At 48.4% G+C, this 15179-nt stretch overlaps 1 protein-coding gene across 4 annotated transcripts in view; it reads left to right on the forward strand.

Moving 5' to 3' along the window:
- The window catches only part of LOC140403939 (serine/threonine-protein phosphatase 6 regulatory subunit 3-like), a 186838-nt gene that overhangs the window by 55834 nt on the left and 115825 nt on the right, over positions 1–15179 (forward strand). For all 4 annotated transcript variants that reach the window (XM_072492217.1, XM_072492218.1, XM_072492215.1 and 1 more), the window contains exons 3-4: positions 6741–6927; positions 12813–12950. In XM_072492217.1, the coding sequence (XP_072348318.1) occupies positions 6741–6927; positions 12813–12950 (325 nt within the window). The remainder of the gene's footprint in view (positions 1–6740; positions 6928–12812; positions 12951–15179) is intronic.

Below are 15179 nucleotides of genomic sequence, written 5' to 3' on the forward strand. Positions count from 1 at the left end.
CGGCGCTAGAAGTCAATGGGTTGTAGGAGAGACAGAGAAGACTGCTGGACAGAGTCGAGGAGCTGGAAAATAGAGCCCGCAGACAAAATCTGAGGATCATCGGCTCCCCAACCAGGCTGATCACCTGGAATGTCAGAGGACTAAATGGGCCAATCAAAAGGGCACGTGTGTTCACGCACTTGCGGGCTCTAAAGGCGGACGTAATTATGTTGCAGGAGACACATTTGAAAGTGTCTGACCAGACTAGGCTAAGCAAGGGCTGGATCAGCCGGGTCTTCCACTCGGGCTTGGACTCTAAATCCAGGGGGGTAGCAATTATGATCAATAAGCGGGTTCAATTTGAGGCGGAGGGTGTAATCGCAGACGGTGGGGGCAGATTCCTTATGGTAAGGGGCAAGCTGGAGTGGAGGAGAGTGGTGCAGGTGAACATATATGCTCCGAACTGGGACGACGTGACTTTATTAAAAGTGTGCTGGGGAAGATCCCAGACATAGGCTCGCGCAAGTTGATGAAGGGAGGATTATAATACGGTCCTCGACCCGGGGCTAGACTGGTCATGTCCCAGAACGGCTAGGCTCCCAGCAATGGCAAGGGAGCTGAAAGGGTTCATGGAGCAAATGGGGGCAGTGGACCCATGGAGAGCCAGACAGCCGATGGGAGGGGGCTACTCGTTCTACTTGCATGTTCATGAAGTATACTCTAGGATTGATTTCTTTATCTTGAGCAGGGACTGTGTAGGGGAGGTAAAGAATGGAATACTCGGCAATCACTATCTCGGACCATGCCCTGCACTGGGTGGACCTGAACGTCGGTGGGGCGAATTACCAACGTCCGCAATGGAGGTTAGACGTAGGACTGTTGTCGGAGGAGGGGATATGTGAGAGACTGCGGAAGTGTATGCAAAATTACTTGCAGGTAAACGATAAGGGGGAGGTTTCAGCAGCGACCCTGTGGGAGGCGCTGAAGTCAGTAGTGAGGGGGGAGCTGATCTCAATTCGGGCTCACGGATAGGGCGGACAGAGCAGAAATGGATAGATTGGTTAAGGAGATTCACCGGATAGACGAGGAGCATGCGGGTCCCCGGGGAGGACCTACTCAGGGAAAGACGGAGACTGCAGGCGGAACTGGGGGTGCTATCCACGAGTAGGGCCGTGGAACAACTTAGGAATGCAAGGGGAGTGGTGTATGAGCATGGGGAGAAGGCCAGCAGATTGCTAGCACAGCAACTCAGGAAGAGGGAGGCGGCCAGGGAAATAAGTAGAGTGGGGGACGGGAAGGGGAGCAGAGTGGAGGACCCGTCAGGACTGAATAAGGTATTTTGGGACTTTTATAGTAAGCTTTACACTTCAGAACCCCCGGAGGAGATGAAACGGTTCCTGGACGGACTAACCTTCCCAAACGTAGGCGGGGGACTAGTGGATGGGCTAGGGGCCCCCGATTAGAACGGAGGAGGCACTGGAGGGCCTAAAGACCATGCAGTCAGGGAAAGCCCCGGGACCGGATGGATATCCAGTAGAGTTTTACAAAACTTTGTCGGAGATAGTGGGACCGGTCCTGACTAGGGTTTTTAATGAGGCGAGGGACAGAGGCACTCTGCCTCCGACGATGTTGCAAGCCACCATCTCACTGATATTAAAGCGGGACAAGGACCCTGAATCCTGCGGGTCATACAGGCCAATCTCCCTGATCAATGTGGACGGCAAGCACCTGGCCAAGGTCCTGGCGATTAGAATTGAGGACTGTGTACCGGAGGTGATTGGGTTTGTGAAAGGCAGGCAGCTGACAGCCAACTTGAGAAGATTGCTTAATGTGATTATGATGCCCCCGACAGGCAAGGAGGTGGAGGTAGTGGTGGCAATGGATGCTGAGAAGGCCTTCGACCGGGTGGAGTGGAACTATTTGTGGGAGGTACTCGGACGGTTTGGGTTCGGGGAGGGACTGGTTAATTGGGTCAGACTATTGAACCAGGCCCCAAAAGCTAGCGTAAGGACGAACAGGATAATGTCAGATTACTTCAGACTACATCGCGGGACCAGACAGGGATGCCCACTCTCCCCATCGCTGTTCGCTCTGGCCATAGAACCGTTGGCAATTGCGTTGAGAGCTGCAAAGGGGTGGAAGGGAATGACTTTGGGGGGTGGGTGGGGGGGGGGGGGGGGGGAGGGGTGCACAGGGTCTCTCTCTATGCGGATGACCTGCTCCTGTACGTGTCGGACCCACTGGCCGGGATGGAAAATATACTGGAAACATTGGGGAAATTTGGCCGGTTCTCAGGGTACAAATTAAATATGGCTAAGAGTGAGATGTTTGTAGTGCAGGCAAGGGGCCAGGAGAATAGGCTGAAGGAGCTGCCATTTAGGCTGGTTGGGGAAAGTTTCCGGTACTTGGGGCTACAGGTGGCACGAGACTGGGGCAGGTTACATGAGTTAAATTTGACTAGAGTGGTGGAACAAATGAAGAGGGAGATTCGGAGATGGGATGCACTCCCGCTGTCACTTGCGGGGAGGGTGCAGACGGTAAAGATGACAATCCTCCCTAGGTTCATGTTCCTCTTCCAGTGCCTCCCGATCTTTATCCCACGGTCCTTCTTCAAAATGACCGGCAAAATCATCATGAGCTTTGTCTGGGCGGGAAAATCCCCGCGGGTGAGGAAGGCGGTGCATGAAAGGAGCCGCAACGAGAGGGGACTGGTATTGCCGAATCTGATCATCTACTACTGGGCGGGTAACATAGCCATGATAATGAAGTGGATGGCGGGTACAGGGTCTATCTGGGAGTGGGTGGAGGCGGCTTCATGCAGAGGCACCAGTTTGGCAGCCCTGGTCACTGCTCGCCTGCCGCTTGCTCCACCAGCCCGGTAGTGGGGGCGGCCCTGTGGATTTGGGGCCAGTGGAGAAAGCATGCAGGGGAGGTTGGTGCGTCGGTCTGGGCTTCAATTTGTGATAACCCTCGATTCGCCCCCGGGAACATGGATGGAGGGTTTCGAACATGGCGGCGGCGAGGAGGGTGGGCGATATGTTCTTGGAGGGGAACTTTGCGAGTTTGAGGGAGTTGGAGGAGAAAGCTGGGCTGGAAAGGGGAAATGACTTTAGGTACTTAGAGGTGTGGGACTTTGTACGCAGACAGGTCCCATCCTTCCCATGCCTCCCGCCAATAGGGATCCAGGACAGAATAGTCTCCAGAGGAGAGGGTAGAGTCTCGGATATTTACAAGGTGCTCATAAAGAGGAAAAGTCCCAGACGGAGGAACTGAAACTCAAATGGGAGGGGGAGCTCGGCGGGGAGATGGAGGACTGGGTATGGGCGGAAGCCCTGAGTAGGGTAAACTCAACCGCAACATGTGCCAGGCTCAGCCTGATTCAGTTTCAGGTCTTTCATCGGGCCCACATGACGGTGGCTCGGATGAGCAAATTCTTTGGGGTCGAGGACAAGTGCGTTAGATGCGCGGGAGGACCAGCGAACCACGTTCACATGTTTTGGGCATGCCCTATGCTTAGGGGGTACTGGGAGGGATTTGCGGGGGTCATGTCCCGGGTGCTGAAAACAAGGGTGGTGATGAGTCCAGAGGTGGCAATTTTCGGGGTTTCGGAAGACCCGGGAGTTGAGGGGGAGAAAGAGGCAGATGTTCTGGCCTTTGCTTCCCTGATAGCCTGGCGGCGAGTACTGCTGGCATGGAGCGACTCAAAACCCCCGAAGACCGAACTATGGCTTTGTCAAGTTTTCTGGGTATGGAAAAAAATCAAGTTCACCTTGAGGGGATCTGTATTGGGGTTTGCCCGAAGAAGGTGCCAACCATTCATCGACTTCTTCGCGGGAGATTGAACGTCAGCGGGGGGGGGGGGGGGGGGGAGAGAGAGAGAGGGGGAGATTAGAGTAGGAGGGATAAATAAGCGGGTAGTGTCTATGGGAGAGGAGCGGTATGTGCATTATGGTTCGGTTGAAGTGTTGGTTTTCCGTTGATGTTTGCATATTTCTGTAACCTGTAACTGTTTACAATGCCAAAAAATACCTCTATTGTTTGTTTAAAAAAAAAAAGAAATATTTCAGGATGTAAGTAGTAAAGTCGATAAAGGGGACCAGTATATATATATATATATATATATATATATATAGATTTCCAAAAGGTATTTGACAAGGCGCCAAACAAATGCTTAATAGGCAAGATGAAGGCTCATAGAATTGGGGGTAATACATTAGCATGGATAGAGGAGAGGTGATGGCTGATTAGTATTATCACTGGACTAGTAAACCAGAGACCCAGGGTAATGCTCTGGGGACCCAGCTTCAAGTCCTGCAACTGCAGATGGTGAAATTTGAATTCAATAAAAATCTGGAATTTTAAGAAGCCCAATGATGACCACGAAACCATTGTCGTAAAAACCCATCTGGTTCACTAATGCCCTTTAGGGAAGGAAATCTGCCACCCTTACCTGATCTGGCCTACATGTGACCAGACCCAAGGACAATTGGGGATGGGCAATAAATGCCGGCACAGCCTGCTGCTCCCACGGCTTTTTCAAGTTGGCAGGCAATGACTAGTGGATTGCCGCCAAGATCGGCGCAGGGGCCTCAGCTGTGTACAATCTATATTCATGACTTGGATGAAGAGACAGAGTAATCTATCTAGGTTTTGCTGATGATACAAAGTTAGATAGAAAGGTAAACTGTGGGTAGAACGCCGGCTGCAAAGAGATATAGACCGGTTAAGCGAGTGGGCAACAGGTTGGCAGACGGAATATAATGTGGGGAAGTTGTGAAGTTGTTGAATAACATAAAAGTAAAATAATTTGGGTACTGGAGATCTGAAATAAAAAGTTGAAAAAACTCCACGTCAGTAGAGAGAGAAACCGAGTTAATGTTTCAAACCCAATATGACGACTTTGGAACTGAAGAGAGATAGTGATGGTGGGCTTCAAGCTGTTGTAAAAAGTGGGGAATGTGTTAATAGCAGAATAAAGGTCAGTGCCGCCTGAAAGCAAAAACGCGAGAACAAGATAGACTGTCACTTGGGGAAACAATTAAATGGGGGACATGTTCGTGGCCTGAAGGCTGTAAAGTGCTTAAACGGGAGATGAGTTGCTATTCCTCCAGCTTGCATTGCGCTTCACTGGAACATTGTAACAGGCTGAAGACACATGGGAGCAGGGGGTAAATTGAAATGGCAAACGACTAGGATAATCTGCCAACCATTTAGGACTGAGATGAGGAAGAATTCAGTCAGGGTTGTGAATCTTTGGAATTCTCTTCTACAGAGGACTGCACCATACGTTTGTAGTGGAACAGACAAATATTTGGCCCCTCGGAATCGAGGGACTGGGGGAGTGGGCGGGAAAGTCTTGAAGCCCAAGATCAGCCATGATTGTATTGAATGATGGAGCCGGCACGATGGGCCGAGTGTTCTCCCTGCTGCTATTCCTTGTGTTCTTCTGACAAGGGAGAGGGGCAACTACAGGCTGATTGTTCCTCCTCGTCCTTTTTAAAAAATTCCCTTACCACACTTCCATTCTCCATTTGGGTCTTACACTGAAGTTCGAATACTCCGCATAGAACAGCAATCAAACCCTGGATCTTCCTGTTCTGTGTGCCTTAGTGAGTAAAACCTTTACCCACTCAACCATCGGGGAGCTCGCGGGAGAAATTTAGGTCCTGAATTTGAAGTTCAGTTTAATCTGATCTGATCAAGAAAAAAGGTTTCTGCTTTTTTATTTTGAAACCAAGCTGGCGGAAAATGCTTGTTTCAACCTGGAACGGCTGTGGGTAAAACAAGCCATTGGAACAGCGAGGACAGTTTTGCATGCACCTGGCATCCAAGTGCTTCATGGAGTAAGAGAGCGAGATTCATTCTCTGTGTGATCTGTGTTGTCCTTAACCGCGGAGTGCTTGATGAAGCAGGAAGAAGAGGACATTCGGTTCCATGTAATATCATTTTCTCAACTTGGTGCAGGCACGTAAAGTGGGAAGCGTCCCATTGCCGTTCCTCAGAAGCACACAAATTTAACAGTGATTTTTTGTAGTAGAAAGGCTCTCGCACTCGGGCTGTCTTGCTCACATGTACCTCTTGCACTACTGAATAGAGTAAATATATTCTTCCACACTACTGTTACAAGATATAAGGCATAGGAGCAAAACTTGGCCACTTGGCCCATTGAGTCTGCTCCGCCATTCGATCATGGCTGATCTCATCCTATGTTGATGTATTGGGAGTCTTGCATATTCTTGTATCTTCAGTGGAGGATATATATGATATTAACAGGAAGGATATCTAGTTCCTTCATAAATCATTGGACTTATTGGAGCCATTAATATTGTTGCCAGCTTATCCATCATATTAGTACCAAAATCTGCTGGGGGGGGGGGGGGGGGGGGGGGGAGAGATTGGGGAAAGTTGTAATTAAGCCAGTACAGTTTGATTTTTTTGTAATGTCCTTCCTGTCTGATTCTTTGCTGTATTGAATTCTTTCTAACTTTGCCATGACCAGTTACAGACTTGTAATCATCAGAACTTCGCCCTAATGTTATGTAGCTCAAAACGCTCACTGCAGACATAAACCCTAGTTTGGAAAGATATAACATATAATTGAGCTGCTGGGTGTGTTCAGTATGAAAATTTCCTCCACCCTATGCTGGACTGAAATCCCAGTAATGCAAATAGACGAGTTACCCTTTAAAGGCCTCTTTATGATGCGGTAAATGGCTTTCTCTGGGAATGTTTAATCTACAAGTTAAAATATCTTGTTCCAGGTACCCTAATATATCCTGTGAGATCCTGACAGCCGATGTGACGCAGGTTAACGATGCACTTGGCGACGAGGAGTCGCTGCTTAGCCGCCTCTACGCCTTCCTGCAAAACGACAATGTACTTAACCCTTTGTTGGCAAGTTTCTTCAGTAAAGTAATGGGCATCCTCATCAACAGGAAGAGCGAGCAGGTACACCATTGGATTTGCTTTTTAATTGAGCTCAGTATTCCACTGTTTGTTTCACTGGCAGTTGCAGCATTTGAGAGTGGTTGGTTGCATTGGGTCCAGACCAGCAACAAATATTTGCAGAACATCTGTAATGTGAAACATCGCCGGGCGCTTCCTAGGAACGTGATTGATCACAAATGAAGATTGAGCCAAAGAGAGAAACACCAGGGCAGGCGTCCATAGACTTGGTCAAAGGGGTCGCGTTAGACAGCAAAGTGAAGAGTGAAGTGCTGAGGTTTGGGGGTGGAATTCTAGAGCTTGCACTGGAAGTAGTTGTGGAACGAAGGAAATTGACGGTGCACATGAATCCAGAGCTGGAGAAATATTGAGTTCCCAGAGTACTGGAGGAGGTTACAACGATTGGGAGGAATTTTCACACACACATGAGAATTTTAAATTGAAGTCGTTATGACCTCGGCAGCACGGTGGCGCAGTGGTTAGCACTGCTGTCTCACGGCACCGAGGTCCCAGGTTCGATCCCGGCTCTGGGTCACTGTCCGTGTGGAGTTTGCACATTCTCCCCATGTTTGCGTGGGTTTCGCCCCCACAACCCAAAGATGTGCAGGCTAGGTGGATTGGCCATGCTAAATTGCCGCATAATTGGGAAAAATTAATTGGGCGCTCTAAATTTAAAAAAAAAAAGTTGTTGTGACCTGGAAGCCTTGATAAGTACTGTGTGCCGTTCTGGTTGTCACACGACGCAAAGGAAGTGATTGCAATGGAGAGGGTGTAGAGGAGATGTTGCCTGGGCTGGAGTGATTCAGCTATCAAGAGAGACTTGTTAGGCTGGGGTTGCCTTCCTTGGATTAAAAAAAATCTTGAGGGGGGAGGATTGAGATGTATAAGATTGTGACGCAGGGATGGAAGCTTTTTCCCTTAGCGGAGGGGCCAATAATCAGGGGGCGTATGTTTAAGCTAAGGGCAGGAGTCTTCGAGGAGATATGAGGAAAAACCTTTTCAACCCAGAGGATGGTTGGAATCTGGAACACTCTGCCTGAAAGGATGGTTGTAGCGGGGAATCCTCGCAACATTTAAGTGTTCAAATGAAATGAAAATGAAATGAAAATCGCTTATTGTCACAAGTCGGCTTCAAATGAAGTTTCTGTGAAAAGCCCCTAGACGCCCCATTCCGACGCCTGTTTTGGGAGGCTGGTACGGGAATTGAACCGTGCTGCTGCTTGGTCTGCTTTCAAAGCCAGCGATTTAGCCCTGTGCTAAGCCAGCCCCTATGAGCACATGAAATGTTATCGCATATAAGGCTATTGGCCAAGTGCTGGAAAATGGGATTTGAGTAGATAGGCGTTTGATGGCCAATGCAGACATGATGGTCCAAAGGGCCTCTTTCTGTGCTGCAAAAACTCTATGACTCTACAGATCTGGAAGCACATGGGGCGATGTGAAAGGGACAGTGCGATTTCTAGTGCAAGCAGCAAAGTAAATAGACGGTTAATGATCAGCACCAGAGGTTTGAAACGGTGGAAAGAGCCGTGTAACTTGAACCCATTTAAAGGGTGTTATATGGACCGTTTCCTTCTGCCGTCTCCTGCAGGAGAGGGAATTTCTGGCGAAGCAGGAAGCAGGCAGATACTATCGAGATCTGGATTAAGCTCCCTTCCAGACTGATGAGATGCAAGTCTGCTGACTAAAAATCCTGTGTTAAATGTATTTAGTCTCGACCAAAGTTACTAACAGACAGGAGGCCATAAACCAGACGGTGCCTTGTTTGGCCGAGCTACCCAAAGAATGGGAGATAGAAGAAATTGCAAAAAGGTCATGCCCCAGAACCTCATCTGAAGTTGTGACCGAGAGACATTGAGGCAAAATATAAATACATCGAAATCTGTGATCCCTTACCTATAACTGTTAACACTGAGTGCCTTAAATTGAATGCACTCCTTGCTCTTGATTAGAACAACTAACATGAAAAAGAGAGGTGCCGCCACATGTTAAATTATTGATGTAGGCTCTGGTGAGGCTACAGAGAGGGAAAGCTGTGTGGATTGGGTTGCCAGATTGATCGGTAGGAGTATGGAGTAGGTTGTCTACCCACCATCTTGGCCGGAGGCGGTACATTATTGCCTTAAGCATCCAGGGGAGGGAATATCTGAGGATGTAGGGGAGCAGCAGGTTTGCGCCGAAAGCCCATTAACATTTCTTTTGGCTCTTCTTCCTCTCTCCTGCGTGTGCAGAGCTTTACAAAACGGCATCGCCAGACATGAAGCATTCTGTAAGAGGAGGGATGACGTGTGCGTGGGGGGCTGGAGGACGGGGGGGGGGGCTCCTTGTGTAAGAGGTGGGAGGCACGGGAGGGTGATGTAATACATCGGAGGTATGAGATGGCCTGGGGAGGAGAGGGATGAAAGGAATATGATTAATATGGCATGAAAGGGATGGCATGGGAAAGATGGAATGACATGGGGTGGGGGATTTAAAGAAATACTGTTGCAATAAAATACTATTGCACCACAAATCTTTTCTGCTAGCTCATCCAAATTAAGAATCAGGAAAGCAGCATTTAAGTTGTGCTGACTCGTGTTTGCTTACTGTTTTTTGCGCACGTGCAGGGTTTAGCCCTGGCAGCAAGCAGCGCCGGGCGTTTTCTGGTTAAATATTACTTCACCACGAACAGTTACCGTTGGTGCCAATGTGGGCAGTGCTATTATTTCTTGTTCTCTGATTGGATGAACATGTCTTTAACCTGAATTGACAGGGTGATACCGATGCAGCCAGCGCCAGCCAAGATGTGAAGGAAAACAGTTACTGTCCTTCTTTAATTTTGTGTTTCCTGAGGAGTGCCCTGTGCCTATACGCTGCATGTCATCACACTGCTGCAGCAGCGCGCTGTAGTGCTTCTAATTAGAGACTCTGGTTTTCATGAAATAAACATCAGAAGACATGTATAAAATGTAGACTTTGCCATTACGACTCCTTTCTCATTTTGCGAGATTTTTAGCTTGCTACAGATTTTACAATGTTTCAGCGAATTAGGAGAACCTTTTGTAGATCGTTACAACTAGTTTGAACAGTTCAATGAAAGTAATTATGTGGCTGTAAAACAATAGAATCCTAGAATCCCTACAGAGCAGAAGGAGGCCATTCGGCCAATCGAGTGCACCGACCCTCCGAAGGAGCACCCTACCGAGGTCCACCCCTCCGCCCATCCCCTAACCCCATCTAAGTTTTTGTACACTAAGGTGCAATTTATCATGGCCAATCCACCTAACCTGCACATCTTTGGACTGTGGTAGGAAACCGCAGCACCCGGAGGAAACACACGCAGACACGGGGAGAACGTGCAGACTCTGCACAGACAGTGACCCAAGGTCGGAATTGAACCCAGGTCCCTGGTGCTGAGGCAGCAGTGCTGCCCCAACCATTGTGCCATCAGCATAATTTTATTGTTTTGGGCAATTGTAACCTCTCGAGCCCTGTTGGTACCAATTTTGTTCTTTATTGACTGCAAAAGAAAATTGTAAGCAATGTATAAAGAGATCAAAAAAGGCAATTAGCAAAGCAAGCCACAGCATTGAAAGCAAAGGCAGGGGAGGTCATCAACAGCAAAGAATAGTTGCAAGATGGGTGGGATGCTGCTTTGAGTTGTACTCCAAGCAGACCATTGTCATTGAGGAAGCTCTTGACACCATCATTAACCTGCCTGGCAGAGTTGGATGTCGAACCCACAAAGGAGGAGCTTAGCAATGTTATTGAGTCACTTGCCATGGGGTAGGCTCCAGGTGCAGACGAACTCATCGTGCACAGGAAACCGGCATTCCTGTAGCATTTGCACAAAAGCCTCTGCCTCTGCTAGAGGCAGGAGGCAGTGCCCCAAGATACGCATGATGCAAAACTTGCGACCCTGTACAAGAATGAGGGCTGCCACAATAATTGCAACAAGTATTGTGGCATCTCCCTGCTGAGCACTGTTGGGAATAGTATTTGCTCTTTCTGCTCTTGTCAGGCTGCAGATCCTGGCTGAACGCATCTATTCCAAATCCCAGTGTGGTTTCAGAACTGAAAGATCTACAATTGACTTGATCTTCTCAGTTCAGCAGCTGTAACAAATGCCGGAAACAAAGGGGACCATTATATATCGCCTTCGTCAATCTCACCAAAGCATTCAACCATGTGAACAGAGGTGGTCTATTTAAGATGCTGGAGAAAATTGGCTGCCCACCGAAACTGCTCAATGTGGTCTCTTTCCATGTCAACATGGTGGGTAAGGTCACCTATGATAGAACAACATTGAACCAAAGAACAATACAGCACAGGAATCGGCCCTTCGCCCCTCCAAGCCTGTGCATACCATTTGAGATCTTCAATGGGATCAAACAGGGTTGTGTTCTGGCGCCAACACGCTTTGACATATTCTTCTCTTTGCTGCTGCCAAAGGCCTTCAGGTCATCTACAGAGATTGTGAACTTACACACCAGAACCAACGGAAAGCTGATCAACCTTGCTCACCTGAGATCCAAGACAAAGATGTGCCAAGTCCTCTTCAGAGAGTTGCTCTGATGACGAGGCCGCAGTAGGATTCTATATTGCGGAAAACCATCAGCAGCAAATAGACATTGTCCAAGAGTTTGGTTTGACCACCAACATCAGGAAGGCAAATGTTGTGTTGCAGTACCGCCATCGGCACTGACCCTGGAGGTGGTTGATGTCTCTGCTCTACAGTCACCAGCAATCTGTCATTTGATGCTGAAATCAACACGCGTCGCAAAATCTGTAGCTGTTATGTCCAAGCTCAGTAAGTGAATGTGTAACAACAGCATCCTGACTGAGGTTACCAAACTGCAAGTCTACCATGCCTGTGTCCTCCATGAACTCCTCTTCAGCGGTCCGACCGTGGCAACATATTCCAGACAGGAGAAAAGACTGAGCAGTTTCCACTTTTTGCTGCCTTTAAATACTCTTAACGGGATAAAGTTGCCAACTCTTGAGGTCCTGGAGCATGCTGATTCCACCAGCGTATACTCATTGCTAAGCCAAAGGCGTCTGTGCTGGCTGAGCCACGTTCATTGGATAGAAGAAATTTGTATACCCGAAGCCCTTATTTAGAGTGAAGTAGCCACTGGGCTTGCAACCTTTTGGTCATCCAGTCCAAGGACCTATGCAGGTGAGATATGAAGGTGGCAGACATTGTTGCTGACAACTGGAAGACAGTCGCTGATGATGACTATTCAAATACATATGTGTTTTTATATTTGTGGCTAGCTTTGTGGCCGCTGGAGGCTGGCTGGAAGAGCATTGGGAGAGGTGAGCAGAAACACAAATCTCGCCCTGGTCGGGAAACGGGCATATAAAAGAAACAAAGACCAGTGAATTGTGCACCAATGCTGCCCTCTGCCACAAATGCGTTGGGAGACTGTCATGCCAGAGTGGGGCTTTACCAGAATGCTTAAAACAGTTGTCCACCACAGCATTCATTGAGATGTAAGGGCTAGCACCAGCATTGACTGCAGAAAAAGTGTAAACTCCAGTTGCAATACAGGAAAAAAACTCCACATTTGACCAAAATACTGAAAATTGGAAGTGGGAGAGAGATAGAAACTGGATTTTACTTGTGATAAAGTTTTTTTAAAAAAAGAAAAGATTTTGGGTTGTGGGGGCGAAACCCATGCAAACACAGGGAGAATATGCAAACTCCACACGGGACAGTGACCCAGAGCCGGGATCAAATCTGGGACTTCGGTGCTGTGAGGCAGCAGTGCTAACCACTGAGCCACCGTCCTGCCCTACTTGCGATAAAGTTGAAGAAACTAAGTTACAGCCCCAACTAAAATGATACCGCACTTGCTAGGTGGCAATTAAATCCGATTTCTCGCAAGTTTGCTTTTCTTTTGCAGATAGTGGATTTCCTACGAAAGAAGGACGATTTTGTGAGCTTGTTGTTGAAACACATAGGAACTTCGGCCATTATGGACCTCCTACTCCGGCTTCTCACATGCGTGGAGCAGCCCCAACTGAGGCAGGACGTGCTGAATGTAAGTGCCCTTGGTATTCCTCTGGATCCAGCAGAGGGCAGTAGAGCAGAGCTGCTGATTGGCTGTTGCGGGGAAAATTTGCATCAGTGCATTGCGGTCACCGTATCTTGAAGGTGGTTTGTGGAGGAGCTGCTGTCAAGTGACAGTTAAACCCGAAACACTTCTTCAGTGTTTCCCTCCCTACCTCCTCCTCTAACCAAAAAAAAAAGACAATCACTGTAAGGACCCCAGCCGAGTAAAGATCAAGAGGGGGACTTGAGGGCAGGTAGAAGTAGAAAGAAGTTGAACCGTGACGTCACAGCCTGCAGGTAAGTGATTGGCTGGTGGCTAGTAAGTAGTTTTTCTTTTCCCTGAGGTGTTATTGTGCGGGGCGCAGTGGTTGCTGAGTGAGTACTTGCTGAGAAGGGAGTAAATTTAAAAAAAACTTACTGTTGGGAGTTTCCAGCTGAATCGGGTCGGAGTGAGGACAGAGTGACTGCTGGGTGAGTAGTAAAGATTTAAATTGTTTGCGCAGGCCCATAACAGCTGATTGCTGTTCTCGTGTGGGGCGCAGTGGTTGCTGGTTAAGTGTTTTAGTTTTACCTGTATTTAGGTTGGGCAGTTTCTAAACCCTAGACCACTACACTTGTAGTATTCCCCACCCTTCCACCTCCTGTAACCTAAGGGGTAGAGTGAATAACAGGGAAGCTCTTTCTTTCTTTTTCTTTTTTTATCTAGATGGTATGGCAGGGAAGGCAGTGCAATGTTCCTCCTGCAGATTGTTTGAGGTGAGGGACGCCGTCAGTGTCCCTGCTGATTTCACATGTGGAAGTGCACCCATCTTCAGCTCCTCAGAAACCGCGTTAGGGAGCTGGAGCTGGATGAACTTTGGATCATTCGGGAGGCAGAGATGGCCATGGATAAATAGCTTCAGGGATGTAGTTACTCCGAAGAATCAAGATAGATGGATGACGGTGAGAGGGGCTAGGAGGAAGCAGTCAGTGCAGGGATCCTCTGTGGTCATTCCCCTCAATAACAAGTATACCGTTTTGGATACTGTTGAGGGGGACGGCCTACCAGGGGTAAGCCACGGTGAACAGATCTCCAGCACCGAGTCTGTCCCTGTGGCTCAGAATAGTTATTGGGGACTCGATAGTTAGAGGGACAGATAGACGGTTCTGTGGCAGCGAAAGAGACTCACGGATGGTATGTTGCCTCCCGGGTGCCAGGGTCCGTGACGTCTCGGACCGTGTTTTCAGAATTCTTAAAGGCGAGGGGGAGCAGTCACACGTCATGGTACACATCGGTACCAATGACATAGATAAGAGAAGGGACGTAGATTTAAAACAGGAATTTAGGGAGCCAGGGTGGAAGCTGAGAGCCAGGACAAACCATGTTGTCATCTCTGGGTTGTTGCCGGTGCCACGTGCTAGTGAGGTGAGGAACAGGGAGAGAGTGCAGATAAACACGTGGCTGCAGGGATGGTGTAGGAGGGAGGGTTTCAGGCACGTGGATAATTGGAGCGCATTCTGGGAAAGGTGGGACCTGTACAGACAGGGCGGTTTGCACCTGAACCAGAGGGGCACCAATATCCTGGGAGGGAAATTTGCTACAGCTCTTCGGGGGGGGGGGGGGTTTAAACTAATTTGGCAGGGGGCTGGGAAAACGAGCTGTAGTCCAGGAGCCAGTGTTGAGAGTAGTGAAGTACTGAGGAGGGTATCAAGGTTGCAGGAGTGTACCGGTATACAGAAAGGTGGGTTGAAGTGTGTCTACTTCAATGCAAGGAGCATCCGGAATAAGGTAGGTGAACGTGGAGCGTGGATTGGTACTTCGGACTACCATGTTGTGGCCATTACGGAGACATGGTTAGAACAGGGACAGGAATGGTTGTTGGAAGTTCCGGGGTATAGATTTTTCAGTAAGAGTAGGGAAGGTGGTAAAAGAGGTGGAGGAGTAGCATTGTTAATCAAGGATAGTTTAACGGCTGCAGAAAAGCAGTTTGAAGGGGATCTGCCTACTGAGGTAATATGGGCCAAAGTTAGAAATAGGAAAGGAGCGGTCACATGGTTAGGAGCTTTCTATAGGCCCCCAAATAGTAATAGAGATGTGGAGGAAGAAATTGCAAAACAGATTATGGATAGGTGTGGAGGTCTCAGGGTAGTTCTCATGGGTGACTTTAACTTTCCAAATATTGAGTGGAACCTCTATAGGCTGAACAGTTCGGATGGGCAGTTTTTGTACAGAATGTGC

The sequence above is a fragment of the Scyliorhinus torazame genome, chromosome 29, assembly GCF_047496885.1.
Source record: "Scyliorhinus torazame isolate Kashiwa2021f chromosome 29, sScyTor2.1, whole genome shotgun sequence".
Classification (NCBI taxonomy): domain Eukaryota; kingdom Metazoa; phylum Chordata; class Chondrichthyes; order Carcharhiniformes; family Scyliorhinidae; genus Scyliorhinus; species Scyliorhinus torazame.